This window comes from Pygocentrus nattereri, chromosome 18, assembly GCF_015220715.1.
Source record: "Pygocentrus nattereri isolate fPygNat1 chromosome 18, fPygNat1.pri, whole genome shotgun sequence".
NCBI lineage: Eukaryota > Metazoa > Chordata > Actinopteri > Characiformes > Serrasalmidae > Pygocentrus > Pygocentrus nattereri.
Genome location: NC_051228.1, coordinates 26,020,003 through 26,035,496, shown reverse-complemented (window position 1 = coordinate 26,035,496; position 15,494 = coordinate 26,020,003). Strand labels below are relative to the sequence as shown.

Genomic DNA, 15,494 nt, shown 5'->3' with positions numbered 1-15,494 from the left:
TTCTTGTACAGTATATCGTCTGTAAATGTGGCAGAACCACACAAACATATAATGAAATGGTTTCTTGGCTAATGTTCACTCGCAATGTTGTACATTTACCACTGTACCTACTATGTAATCTAGTTGATAATGTTACAGTGGGTAAAAGAAAGAAAAGAAAATAGACCAAAACATGGCTAGAAACAGTTGTAACCATCATCTTGCAGCATCAACTTTGTCCATACTTTTGTCCGTTTTTATAGATAACAGTGTGTCACACAGTGTCAAAAACCAGGTAAGCAAGTCTATTTGAGAATATCTGACAATTCCAAGTAGTTTGAGGAAAGTGTGGAATGATTTAGACATGTAGTTTGCGTGATGCTAATATGTGCACAACATTTCTCATCTTTTAGCTTCTGTGCAAAATGAAAGAAGCAGCAAGCAGGACACCAATGATGGCCACATTTGGGCAAAGTGGAAAATGGTGTAAGTTGGTGGAAACTGGATTTTTGCTAAACTTTTACTTCATACTTTCTACAGTTCCAAAGCATTTTGAAGTAGATGCTAAAAAACAAATCCTAAAAAACTGAAAAGCATTTGATAAAGATACTTACAGATTTTAGGAGGCAACATATTGCAAATTATTACATTTATGCAACTGGCAGAAGCTCTCATCCAGAGTGATGTACAATCAAATAATGTTTGAAAGGTAGACAAATGTATAAGTACTCTTACTGGTATAGTGCGCTGTGTTTTCCTAGGCAGGGAATTGAACCCTGCTGCATGGAGAGAGCAGCATTTGCCACTACACTACATCAATATTGCTAGGGACCCAAAACAGTATTGGAATCATATTGCTAACAGTAGATATTTGCTTAAAAATGATCAGCCTAGCACACGTGTCGAGCTCATATGCAGGCCATATTTCTTTGTAATCCTAAAGTTTCCACATTTTATAAGTTTTGTATCACCAGATTTGTACACGAAAAACACTGGATATCCGCATCGGCCCACAATTCTCATATCAAAGCATCCCTCAGTGCATTGGCAATGTGGTTTCTATGGCACTCCAGGTATATCTCAGTGTAGCTTACACATCAGCCATGAATGTGCGAGATGTAACTATGAGAAACGTGCCACTTTCACGTGACGAATGACTTTCTCGTACTGAAACTTCTCAAGACAACCAAAAGAGGGCACCAAATAAAATCAAAGGGTAGCAGCAGAAGAAAAACCCTGGATTCCATATGAGAAGAACCACACTCCAACTACATGCTGGGAGTGTTGTCTAAGTAAATGCTTATTGTGGGTGTCGATCAGTGTTGGGTGACTCAGTAATGAAGACTGTATTTGGAGAGAAGGAAACTGTTTTCATTGTGGATTTCTGTATGTGTGGCTCACCGCTCCAGGGTCGGGCCTGTACCACCTGACTCCACTCGCTCCATTGACTGTGGTTTATGAACGCGTCCTGGGCTCGAACTCGGATGTGGTGCAGGTGGCCCACCAGTGCGTCCATGATCATCGCACCGGTGATTTCCGTCTCCAGCTGGACACAAAACAATCGCACACATTCACTGAACACAAGCAACAGAAAGATGGGCAAGCGTGCTCTATTGTTCCTGGCAAGTTCCTGGATTGTACTAAACTTGATTCCTAGTTCAACATATTTTAAACATATGCCAAGGGTTTTGCAGTATGCTAATAAGAGAATAATAAGGCCTTTTTTTATTTGAAAGATATATTTTCATAACATTTTAGTCTCTCGAGCTTTATCTGTTTCCTCAGCAAAGGAAAAAAAAGTTTAAGGCCATTGACACGCTACATGGGTCTGCAAATCCATACGCCAGGGAACTGCTCATATTACATTATTTTAATACTGAATGTTGGATTTGGCACAGGTGAATCATCCAGCTCCAAACTCGTCTGTGACAGTACAAGATCTTTCCTCTGATACAATCAACATTTTGTGGGATATGCAGCTTTATTTCGCAGCATTTTGGAAGCTCCAAGATGCCAAACAAAAGCATTATGACATCTGGATTCATCTCCACACGTGAACTGTCAGCTATTCAGCATCTTTCATCTGCCCACACTAAATGGCTTCAGATGTGAAAATACACTAAAGGCCGAAGTACAGAAGCAGGCAGTGATTTTTAAAGGAAAATTCCATTGATTATTTAACACGTTTGCCTAATTAAAGCAGTAAGATGTTAACAAAGTAATTCAAAGTGATTACATTCAGATGTAAACAAAGTCATTCAAAGTGGTTTTGACGTGAAATGCTCCATTTTAAAGAAATTTGCAGAGTAAGAAAGTTATTACATTAAATACATTTCCCGTTGCTTGAGACTTTGTTTAATTATAGTTTTGCTATAAAGTTAAAGCCTAAAACTGTTTTTATTCAATCACTATAGAGAGGAATATGCAGGGTATGTAAATCAAAATAGCATTATACAGCGGGTGAAATAAGTATTGAACACGTCACCAATTTTCTAAGTAAATATATTTCTAAAGGTGCTGTTGATGTGAAATTCTCACCAGATGTTGGTAAAAACCCATCCAATCCACACATGCAAAGAAAACAAACCAGAGATGTCCATAAATTAAGTTGTGGGTAATAATGAGAAATGACACAGGGAAAAAGTATTGAACACGCTTACTGAAATTTATTTAATACTTTATGCAAAAGCCTTTGTTGGTGATGACAGCTTAAAGACGCCTCCTGTATGGAGAAGCTAGTCACCTGCATTGCTCAGGTGTGATTTTGGGCCATTCTTCCACACAAACACTCTTCAAATCCTCAGGGTTCCGTGGGCTCCTTCTATGATCTCTGAGCTTTAGTTCCTTCCATAGATTTTCAATTGGATTCAGGTCAGGTGATTGGTTGGGCCATTTTAGCAGCTTTATTTTCTTTCTCTGAAACCAGTTGAGAGTTTCCTTGGCTGTGTGTTTGGGGTCATTGTCTTGCTGAAATGTCCACCCTCGTTTCATCTTCATCATCCTGGTAGATGGCAGCAGATTTTTTATCAAGAATGTCTTGTACATTTGTCCATTCATCCTTCCTTCAATTATATGAATCATGCCAGTGCCATATGCTGAAAAACAGCCCCACACCATGATGTTCCCACCTCCAAACCTCAGTGTTGTTGTGGTGTTTTTGGGGTGATATGCAGTGCCTTTAAACCTCCAAACATGTTGTGTATAATGGCATCCAAAGAGTTCAATTTTGGTCTCATCTGACCGACTATAGTCTCCCAATATTTCACAGGCTTGTCTAAATGTTGCTGAGCAAACTAAACGCGCTTCAACATGCTTTTTCTTCAGCAATGGAGTCTTGCGTGGTGATTGTGTATACAGGTCATGGCGGTTGAGTGTATTACTTATTGTCTTCTTTGAAACAATTGTACCTGCTGATTCCAGATCTTTCTGTAGCTCTCCACAAGTGGTCCTTGGCTCTTGGACAACTCTTCTGATAATTCTTTTCACTCCTCTGTCTGAAATCTTGTGGGGAGGACCTGGTCGTGTCTGATGTATGATGAAATGATGTTCTTTCCACTTCCGGATTATGGCCCCAACAGAGCTCACTGGAACCTTCAGTAGTTTAGAAATTCATCTGTAACCAACGCCATCAGTATGTTTTTCAAGAATAATGTTGCGAAGGTCTTGAGAGAGCTCACTGGTTTTACCAATCAGGCGATGTTTCTTGTGTGGCACCTTGGTAATGAGACACCTTTTTTACAGGCCATCAGTTGAACCAGCTGATATTCATTTACACTAAGTGTCAGGATTGCTTTCTAATTACTGATAGATTTTTAATTACCAGCAGGTGTCATGACTTTCTATGGCTTTCTGCACCTCTATTTCTTCAAGTGTTCAATACATTTCCCTGTGTCATTTCTCATTATTACCCACAACTTAATTTATGGACATCTATGGTTTGATTTCTTTGCATGTGTGGATTGGATGGTTGATACCGACATCTGGTGAGAATTTCATGTCAACAGCACATTTAGAAATATATTGACTTAGATAACTGGTGACGTGTTCAATACTTATTTCACCCGCGGTATATAAAAATGAAACGAAGACATGTATACACTCTTGCTGCAGATGATCAAACCTTGTTGTTTTAGACAGATTATTGTCTGTTATCTCTTGTAAACAATTATTGTGCTTTATTTTCATAAAGCTAGTGTCTGCTTCCAAAATGCTGTATATCCATTTATAACAAATTTGGATATAATAGGTTTTTTGAATAACAGCTGATATATATAACAAGTATGTATATGTATGATACGTATAACAGAAAACACATTTTTATTTCACTAATAAAGACTGTATTAATAATAATACAGCACTGATATTTCTTGTATGTGTAAAGCCCACTCCCAACAAAGTAGATCATAAAAAGGCACAAATCCTTAAATCCTTCCTGTCATTTGTACAGTCCTGCTCAAATATGTAGGCTTTGTAAATTGACTTAAAATGGCAAAAAAAAAAAAAAAAAAAAAAAAAAAAATATATATATATATATATATATATATATATATATATATATATATATATATATATATATATATATATAATTTTATTTTTTTGGTGCACTATTTGTATTTAACTATTGTGTGTGTGTGTGGTACATTAAGAATTCCTAATCTACCATAGAATGTAACTTGTATAAATAATGTTTTTAATTATGCATTGAATGTGCAAAAGTCTGTTCTCTGTACAGGATGTGTAATTTATTTTCACTTAGAAAATCAACAAAACATGACAAGGGGGGCATAAACTTTTGTATACAACTGTATATAATGTGCTAAGACTTTGAAAGGCTCTCCGTGGGTTAGCAGTGTAGTGCAGATGTAGCAGTGGGTTAAAATCACATTGGGAATGCCTTTCACAACACAATTTCATTCAGGAAAGCAATGAAAAACTTCTTGATTTTGCCTGAAAAAGAAGGCACACACAGAGGGCCCTGAAAGAGTCAACATCTGGAATTCTGGTGAAAGGCCAAGCCGTCAGGAGAGATAGCATCAGCAGCTCTGGGATGTGTGGAGCTGCGATGAGTGAGTGAAGGAGGTGAGTGGGGGAGCGAAAGGAAAGCTGCTGGAACATGACTGAGAAGCCACAGAACAGCAGAGTTAGTGTGGGAGTTGTGCTGGACAATGCCACATGTGACAGTGTGATAAGAGAAGGAGAGCTGTTAGTTCAACTAGCACTGTTTGTTACTCCACTGCATTCACACAGGCAAGAAACCGCCCGTACATTATAAAACTGTCACCTTAGTGCTGCATTAACAAGTAATGTTTAAATTGTAACTGTATTAACTAATATCTTGGTAGTATCTTGGAAACAGTACTTGGAATTCATACTGTTATTCTTGTTAGATCTGGGTATGCATTAACCAGAATCGGCTTAGTTTCACATTACATTTTAAGTTAACATTTATCAAACATGGCTATCACAAAGATAATATCTGAATTTTACTTTTACTTTCATGGTTTCCTATAAAATGCTCCATCTGTCAGCCTTTAGTCTTGAGTCTTTACAAACTGTGTTGGGACATTACACTGCTGACATAGGTTACAGTAATGTTCTGTTTTATTGCAGTTTTTATTCCTGTATTCCAGATTAGCTTTCATAATGCATTAAATGCATAGTAATGTATTCAGACATTTCTACTAAATAGTCAGTTCAGCTACGTTAAGGTGCTCCACTACTTAACTGATACAGTTTGCATAATCTCCATAAGAAGCACTGACCAACAGAATGAGCTGCTGTGTAGTCACACATGAGCCAAAGATCACCAGGCCCAATGCCAAGTACTGGCTATAAAGCCACAAGCTTTGGGCTGTAGAGCCACAGAATGGAGTTCCATCCAATACCTCTGGAGCTTCACCACATGAGCTGGGTGGCATTTCTGATCTAGAACTGACTGTTCAACATCAGTACCTGACCTCAGGTATTTGTAAACGAATGCAATCAAATCCTCACAGCAAAAGGTTGCAACATCTAAGCCTTCCCAAATGAGCAAAGCTACTGCCAGAAAACTGCATATTAATACCCTCTATTTCAGAAGATAGAGGATGATGAGCAGGTGTCTACAGACGCTTTGACACAGTGCAGTTCCATGTATTTTAGTTTTAACTTTAGTATTAGTCATCATATGACAGCAATCAGACTTGCTTGCAGTAGCATACAGGACAGGATATCTGTCAGCTTTTTTATGGGCCTAACAATTCTTTTCTGGTGAAAACAGGAAAATATCACTACAATAGAAGTGAATCAGCATTAGGCTGAACTCTCATAATTCTTATACAATTTCTGTCAGTTTGAATGACTGTGATTTTTTTTCCCTTTTGTTTTAGATTTTCATTTCAATGCACATCATTACTTTGATTCAGTTCATGAAAATGGTTTTCCTTAAAAGCTTTACTGTTTGTTGACACTTTCTTTTCATAAAACAGCCCTGCTACTGAATTACTGATGAGTCATTAAACAGACACTGACCTTGGACCAGAGGTTAGATCCCACTGGCCTGTACTGCACCTCGAACTTCAGGGGAAATGCGGCCGGGTTAGCCGGCCAGGACTTTGGGAGATCCCACTGCACCAGCAGCTGCGTGGGCTTACCGTTCACTTCCACACAGGTCACTGCGTCAGGAGCATCGGGCTTTACTATACACAGAGAGAGAAAAGAAGGATGGACCAATAAATAATGAATCTTAAATAGAGAATGGAAGAAAATATGCATCTATATACAAAGCACTGTTTAGCCAAAATTATAAATTATATTCTAACAACATCTGAACAGTTTTTCCATAGTGCATGCAGTGTTCTCAAACACGCACAACACTCTAGCTTCATGATTTTGCTTTAAATTTTAATAAAATTTCAATCTAAAAAATTTCAAATCAAGAGTCCACAAATTTTGCTGGCTGTCTTACAGGTCTTTGCGAGATCCACAAAGGTGATGGTGGAATTGGAGCCCAGGGGATTAACCTCTGTGATGTTCACAAGGTACTTGGGCTTCCAAAACTCCGGATTGCTGATGGTGCACTTATTTACATCAATAAGCTCCTGCTCACAGGGCTGCGGCCTTTCGTCATTCATGCTGTGTGTTTTGGGGGCAAAATGATACCAATTACATAAGGTACAATAAATAAATAAAATTTTGGGTTAAAAACAAAACAATATCCAGGCTTAAACCACCATGAAGGTTTGTATGTTTTTTCATTCACTACTTTATAGTATTTCATTAATTTGATTCAAATATCACTAGACATGACTGGCTCCTATGATCTGACAGTTCACAGTACAAAATAAGAGCATGATGAACAAACTCAGTTAAAAGAGTACATTACTAAAATTAACAAATTAAGCTTAGTTCATTAAACTTTTGCACACAGTAGAATAAACTTAATAAATGCTTTTCTGTGGTAATTAAGATGAAAATGAGGCTGAAAAGTAACCAATACATTGAGTAGATCATTGAGTAGATAGGATGATCATGGTTGGGTTCTCCTCCTGTACTTTGTTACACAGGATTTGTTTACATACTAATAACAACTACACCTTTTTTACTATTTATACTAGTTTATTTGTGCAATCCAGTCTTAACTGATCACAGCAACTTAAAAAAATGATGGAATGTAAATTGTATTTGGACTAAATTTACCCTCTTAGCTATGTAAGTGTCCATGACCTCATCACATAGCTAACACTAGCTGATCTACCAGTCAACTCTGACAAATGCTTAACAGCACATTCCAATACAGAAATCTGTTTGCTCCAGTTGCGAGCTAACATTAAACTACATAGATTTTCCCCGCTGTGGGACTAATAAAGGATTATCTTATCTTATCTTATCTTATCTTATACCTACTGCCAGCTAAGATTAAAGTATTTTGTGTGTGCATCTTTTACTGTGTCTTTCCAAGCACATACAACCAATATCCTGGACTGGTTACAGGTCCTTGAAATGATCCTCCATCACTATAGCAAGGTTGTTATGAGTGACTTGCAAGCAGACAAACGGTAAGTCTTGTGATGATATAAAACTGCTATGTATTTTGGATTATTATGTTCTTTCACACTTAGGCAATGTAGTAGACATGGAGAAAAATGGCAATATATTTGTACTAGTTTGCATAGCCACAAATGAATGATCAATTTCAGTAAAATATCGAAATATAATTTAAACCAGAGAAAAATAAAGGGTATATTAATAAAGGGTATATATAAAGGGAATAAATATTTTATGTATTACTGTTATGTCCAAAAATGAAATAAAATGGCAGAAGGCCATCCCTAAATCTTTACACACATTAACAACGTTAAGGTTTATGAACATGAATGTTTATGCAAACTGTAAATGTCTGTTAGCCTACTCAATTGACGGCATGTAAAAATAAGCTGTTACAGCAAAGCGCTGATGTTTTCAAAGGAAGTCTGCGTTTTCAAAGGAAAACTGTGAACTTTGCACTATGGTAACACTTTTGACACAAATAACACTCAGTATAACCATAACAGACCGTTCAAGAACAGTAAGCCACTTAAATAAAACCTCGTTCTGAGTGCAGGAGGCCTTTCAAGGACAATGAACTACAACAAATTCTGTGTTTCACATGATTTCACCACTACAAAAACTGGAAGGAATAAGTGTGTCATTGCTTATTTCTTTGGTTGAATTTGATCAGTAACCCAGTGAATGACAACCATGTAGTGTGGCCAACCTGTAAGAGGCGATGTACTTGGTGGGCAAGTATGTTGTCACCCTCTGCGTCCATGAGCACTGGATTTTAAAGTGATTTGGCACTTGGCAGGAAACACCGAGATAACCAGGAGGATCTAAAAAAAACACATTTTTTCCACATAAACGGGAAAATGAGACAACTGCACAGCAAGCACTGTCTTACTGAATGCAAGAGTACATATTTCTTTGGAAACCCTGAGGGCAAACTGCTTGGGCTGAACACGAAAAGGCTCAACTTGTGTACATGTGGATATGGGCAATCTCGCCCTTCCGAACAGGAAGCTGGAGTCCTGTGATGTTAGTGATTTCCTGTGAGAGGAAGTGCTGTGAATTCTACCACGACACACTTATTGTCTCTAGTGGCCCTCGCCCCACTTTGAGCGAACAACGTTGAAGTGCTTCCATTTTTACAAATAAATTTCCTGACTTTCAAACAATGTCGGCCAATAAAGGAAAGAATCTAAATGTAGAGGACTATATTTGAAGTGAAAAAAAGAGAAATGAACCATTTCCAAATCTAAAAAACATGTATGTCTCATAATTTGTGTTCATTGAATGCACAGTACTGTGCAAAAGTCAGAGTGGCCATTAAGTACTTATAAGTTACTCTTCTGTCAAGAAAAAAAAATCTAAGGTTTCAGTATTTAATGTGTTCCCTCTTCACCTTTATTACAGCTTCCATTATTACTTACTTTGAGTTTTTCAAAGATATCTACTGATATCTTTTTTATTGATCAAATAATCCATAAAATCCCAAACATATTCAATGATTATGAGGTCTGGGCTCTGGACTGGTCAACCCATTGTCCTGAGAACACCACAGCTTCTTTGTTTGATGTGCAAAGTTTACTTTTCTCAGTAAGGGCTTATTGGCAGCTACACATCCTTTTAGACTCAGTGTTGAATGGTCTTCTCACAGTGGAAGGATGGACAGAAACACCTGTTTTTTTTTTTCAGATCTGAAGCAAGTATTGTTTATCTGATGGTGACCGTTATGGTGGTCTACCAGGACTTGTTTGGAGTCCCATTTTCTCTGGTTCTTTTAATCATGTTTGAACTCTAGCTTTGGAAAATCTTTATAAATGTACTTTTACTTCACCCTCTCCTTAGGAAAGTAGATTATGTCCTGTGAAATATCTCCTGAAAAATTTGTACTTCATGGTTGTTTTGGCTGGAATTTAAATAAATGAAGGGTGGTTTCTGACCACCCCTCTGCAAGTATTTTTATAATTATGTAATTACATATTTGTGATTTAAATAGTACAGCAAAATGATAATTTAAAAAAACGTTCTACTTATAAGGGATAAAGTCTTCCTTTGCCATCAAACACAACAATCTGTAGTGTTGAGTTTAAACACAGCATTGAAGCTCATAAGTTCACTCACAGCCTAGGCGGAGTCTGATGGTCTGCAGGAGGACGCCTCTCTGGTTGTGGCAGCTGTAATTGCCCTCCATGGAGTGTGTAGTGTTGAGTAGAACAAGGGTGCTGCTGGAGGTGTGTGGCTGCCTGAAGCGCACTGAGCTGCCATTCTGCCGCCAGTGCACCAGAGACCTGCTGGCCCATCCAAAACTCAGTCACGACCTCTATCAATCACACTCAATGATTTAACTAAGTCTGGCCTGTAACAGGGAAATTAGCAGCATCTGAAGCAAAACACCACTTTTCACCACCTATAAATGGCCTGTTTGTGATATCAATCATATCTTTGGCAAAGGGTATTCCCTTGGCTTTTACATTTATTGGCCAAGACTATCAATTGGTCCAACAGGTGGTTTTCCATATGGTACTCTGAGTTGCCAGCTTCAGAGTCTGGGGAGTCAATGCCCCATATAATGGTGAATAGACCCAGTGTGACTCAGCTATAGCAACTTGGCCTGTGCCTCTGCAGAAGGGTGTGAAGCACGCCGTTATCAGTGTTTACTGGAAGGCTTGGGTCTGCTTAGCTCTTCTGTCACGTAGGAACAGCAGTGTGCGATACAGACTGGGTGGACATACCCGTGTTGAACGCCTCCGCAAATCAGCGTGACGTTGGAGCCCAGGCTGCCGAACTGGATGTCTGAAACTAGACAAGACAGACAAGACGCGCTGTAAAATACTAGGAGTCCAGCTTTACTGGCAGATTAGCAGAGCTTTGGAATGGCTTTATAAGGGATGTAAATGCTTAAGTCAACACTATGAGCAAACAGTGCTGAAATAAATATGGCTTTAGAGGGTTTTTTCTCCTCTAAGAAGCACCCTGGTCAGACAAGTGACTCCATTCAAGTGTCATAAGGGTATTAAAGACATTCTAATGATTTACTTAATCATTTTACCTTTTTTAAAACTTACTTTCAGTCTATAATTTGAGTAACAGGGTTGTATTTACAACGTGACCTTGTTAGTAAATATCACAATGATTTTGAAAAGAAACAGAAAAAAGCTTTCTTTTCCCCATGATCTTCAGGAAATTCAGAATTTGCAACTTCCTTGTAAACTGGTGACTTGTGGAAAATCTAAATATTTCAGAGGTGAATGTGCTCAGCTATCAGGCCTGACTAAATGTTGAGGGACATTTTTCATAAACTACAATGAATGACTGATGGAAAAAAATATGTAATGCATAAGACAGTTACACAGATTCACACATTCATGCAAAAATAATAAAAAAGTTGAAGTATTTAAATGATTACATTTCAAGATAAAGTGTACAGTCCTTTGCAAAGGTCTGTCCACCCCTCTGTTTTGTTGATTTTCTGAAGTGAAAACTAATTAACTCATCCTCTACAGGGAAATGTGAAAAAACAGCATGTTTTCTGAAAACTTTAGTGCCAAATTTCTATTTATTTATACTTTAAAGGAATAAAACAAATACAAAATATAAGGGGAACATTTTATTTGGAGTGGTCCTTTGTAGCTAATTAAGAAACTCTTAACAGATCAACATATTAGTGAAGTAGCAGTAGTGCAGCATCTGAACACACTGAAGTAAATATCTTGTACAGTACTGTGCGAAAGTCTTAGACACCCAAGACACATTTTCAACATCTATTTATTTGTGTAGTTTGTGTTTATTTGCTGAGAAAAGTGTTAATATTTGAATAAATAAAATGTATAGAATATTAATTAATAATGATATATATATAAAATAAACAGTGATTTTCTGGATGTTGGTGTGTTTGTTTATCCATTTTCTAACCTCTCCTCGAGGAAGCCCAGTACTATATGTAGTTAAAAAGCAGCTCCTGGTTTGACCAGTCAGTGCTTCAGTAAATTGTGCTCATGATGTAACTGATGATATTGACAAGTCTCTGCGGTGGCTGTGAAGGTGAACTATGGAAGAAATTCTTGTTGCTTTTTATTGTTTTTATGTTTATTTGAATTATGAATATGGCTTTATTGTAATGTATATCGTGATAAACTCACTGCTGAGGTAAACTGTTTAAATATTTGCTTAGATGCCTAAAACTTTTGCACAGTACTGTAGATGCTCAGTTGATACATTACATACATTAAACAGATGTATTGTTAATATGTTACTTCCATTAAACAAAACCTAACCTTACCCAACTTAACCAAAACCTAACCCTGGCCTTGACTCTAACCTTAACCTCAACCCAAAACCTAATCCTAACCTTCACCTTGGCTCTGACCCTAACTTTAACCTCAGCCCAAAACCTGATCCTAATCCTCACTCTGGCCCTAACACTAACCTTAACCTCAACCCAAAACCAAACCCTAACCCTGGCCCTAAGTATTAACCCTAACCTTAACCTCAACCCATATCTTAAAACTAACTGTTTTTTGATGTTACTGAGAGTCTGTTGAGTGTTTATTTCAACTAAAAGGACCACAGAAGTGTGTTCATCGAAAAAGGAAACATCAGAAACATTCACAGGTTTTCAGAAAGACTCCTTTGTTTAAAATGTATTTTAGCCACATTTACACATACATTTGCAAATGCAATATCAATGGGAGACAAATGGCAGCCCAGCTGTGGAATTTCCCCATTATATAAAACTACAAGGCATTTGCCTCTACTGCTGCAAAGGAGTATTTCACTTAACAGAACCTTGGGGGAAAAATCAAACTTACATATTTTCCCCTTACTCAAATATAGGTAGGCCAGCCAAGACAAGTTTGGTGTCTGAAGTTTGTTTCTTTAGCTTTTGCAGTGGAGCTGTAAGGCAAATGTAGATTACATGCAATAGGTCACTTTAACCCCACCAATTAGCACTGCATAAACTGGAGGCCTGAATCATCATCTTGATATGTTCAGACTTGCTAACATGGTTTTTGAGATTGCATGGAATACAGTTGTCTGTAGAAATGGATAAAAGTACGTCACATAGCAAAGAACAGTAGTAGCAGCCTGAATTTTGACCACACATTTGTTTATTTTTAAATCTGCACGTCATACAGCATTCGGAATCACATAAAGCCTATCTGAGATTACTTAACACTTCACAAGGCAATGTGGTTTCACATCACAGTGTGTGATGATTTTGGCATGTGGTTTGCAGAGTGCCAACTGAAGGGGTTTAAACGTCCATTAACTGGTAGTAATGTTAGCCTTGTAGCTCCACTGCAAAGCTAAAAAAAAAGAAATTTGACAATAAAAGATGCCTTGACTGATCAAATACATTTAACGTAAGTGTTAGAAAATAGTGTGAATATGATTTTTCACTGAACTTCTTTAAGAAGCCATTAACAGAAAAGAACCCTTTCTATCTGGCCTAGCAGTCTGCTGATGAACAGCATTCAGTGCATAAAGAAAGTAATATTCTTGCTCGGATTTTACTGCCGATATGCATCAGATAATGGCAAAAGCATTCCCTTCTGTGCCATTTGAAATGGCACCTCATTGCCCTAAATGAGCGAACCAAGTCTTGGATCATATAGCAAGCCAAACTCTGACTGTGTGCTGGAGCAGAAGCAGATTGGGAGTGTTTATGTTCCTGTCCTTTACTGCCCCTTTAGACCACAGTATTTATATCAGGGGTGGAATAACAGGCATTTACTGCCAAGCGCTGGACAAAGACAGGCAAATACACAGACAGCCCTCTCTCACGTACACACATGCACAGCCACACAAACGCTCACACTCTCGTATACTCCGGGGAGTGGCTGGCCTCCAGCACCCAGGGTCTAACTGTACTGCAAGCATGGCCACGCTCAATGTCTGCTTTCAGGGAATATTGGCACTGGTATATTATTTAAAACCCTACCACATTTCTCACATTTCTCTAACTCATGCCAGCAGAATTACCGCCATTTACACACCCACACACACACACACCCACACACACACACACACGCACACACACCCACCCACACACACAGACACACAGCTTGAATTAATTGTATAAGCTGCAAACAATGCATGGGGGATTGTGCTAGGCTTGGATTCTCAATACAGCTGTTTATTGTTTCTGCAAAATGAGAACATAACTGGATGCCTGGTTCGTGTTTCAGCTGAATTTTTAAGGCAGTAAATTTGAAGTCTGCTTCTCTTGGCTTTTATCAGTTAGTTGAGTACGATAAAAAAGCTGGCTGGCTAACTCAGCTGTGGGCAGGACTCACTATGGAGAGTTATTCTGAGGAGTTCCAGGTGCTGGTTTGAGGCAAGCAAAGTCAAATAACAGCAAACAACATTCTCATTCATCTGGGACCTTGGGGCATTCATGCACCATTTCTAGGCCTGCACAATATATCGTTCATTAATCGTTAACGGCGGGTTTCACAGAAATATGCTTCATCCAAATGAACGCTCTAAGCAGTCACTACGTCTTCTTAATCCTGACCAGTCACAGTGTGTTTCTCTAACACAGTTTAACATATAGCAATATAATCACAATACTGTATTCTGTCTGTATCATGTAGCATAAAGTAACATACAGATGAGTGACAAACTGATGGAAAAACCAAAGCATAAATAATAATCTAACAGCAAAATAAATGCATCAGACCCTTTCACTGTAGGGTCAAGCATTCAGGCCTGTAAGGTTCACTTGGTATACGCCGTACATGAACTTGCCCACTTTAAGAGAATACAGTGAAGGAGAACTCCTCTTACCATATTTTTTTTGCAAATGTGTATTCACTGTAAGGTCATCTAACAAACAGATTCTCTTTTGTTTTTCCTTACAAATCACAACAATGCATGAGCATCATGGTCAGCAAACATGTGCTTTTACTCCAATCCTATTTACTGATGTATTTTCTCGATAGGTCTAAATGCAGATGTCACTTAAATTACTGCTTCTACACACTAGACAGCTGAGCAGTATTTGTGACTGAAGCCTCTGCCATTCATACCCCAATAATGAACCCTTGTTCAAAGTGATTTAGATCTTTTTCTCTTGCCATCTTGCCTTCTCCAAAATCAAGGTCAACTAGGCCTGGTCAGCATTTTTGTACATGCCACAGGGTGCGGCAAGATGCTAACTGCTTAATTATATCATACAGCAATACACCTGTCTGGCAGCATCTGCACATATTTGAATTTTTCCTTTAATTTAGGACCAATCTGACCCAGTATATGTCTACTTGTAAGATCCTTCTGTGTAATTGAAGCCCTAACTGTCTAATTGTGCTTACCTTCATTGCTCCATATCTCTGAGTTGATGTGAACGAAGAACAGAGTAAGGATCCCAATGACTATTAGACCACCAGGGCATGACACTAAACCAGGCATCTGTGGAGAACAAACAGAGACATAATGATAGACCAGCAAAGACACAAGCAATTTCAGGTAACTGTTTGTGATTTACCACCAAGGTT

General features: G+C 38.2%; 1 protein-coding gene across 2 annotated transcripts in view; it reads right to left on the bottom strand.

Moving 5' to 3' along the window:
- il11ra (interleukin 11 receptor, alpha) overlaps window positions 1-15,494 on the bottom strand; it is a 42,197-nt gene that overhangs the window by 8,278 nt on the left and 18,425 nt on the right. Inside the window, exons 2-8 of one of the 2 annotated variants that reach the window (XM_017700215.2) lie at window positions 15,312-15,408; window positions 10,731-10,797; window positions 10,120-10,289; window positions 8,714-8,828; window positions 6,926-7,092; window positions 6,490-6,656; window positions 1,381-1,525 (exon numbers count right to left, since the gene is read on the bottom strand). In XM_017700215.2, the coding sequence (XP_017555704.1) occupies window positions 1,381-1,525; window positions 6,490-6,656; window positions 6,926-7,092; window positions 8,714-8,828; window positions 10,120-10,289; window positions 10,731-10,797; window positions 15,312-15,408 (928 nt within the window). The remainder of the gene's footprint in view (window positions 1-1,380; window positions 1,526-6,489; window positions 6,657-6,925; window positions 7,093-8,713; window positions 8,829-10,119; window positions 10,290-10,730; window positions 10,798-15,311; window positions 15,409-15,494) is intronic. The other variant, XM_017700216.2, reaches the window with a different exon arrangement.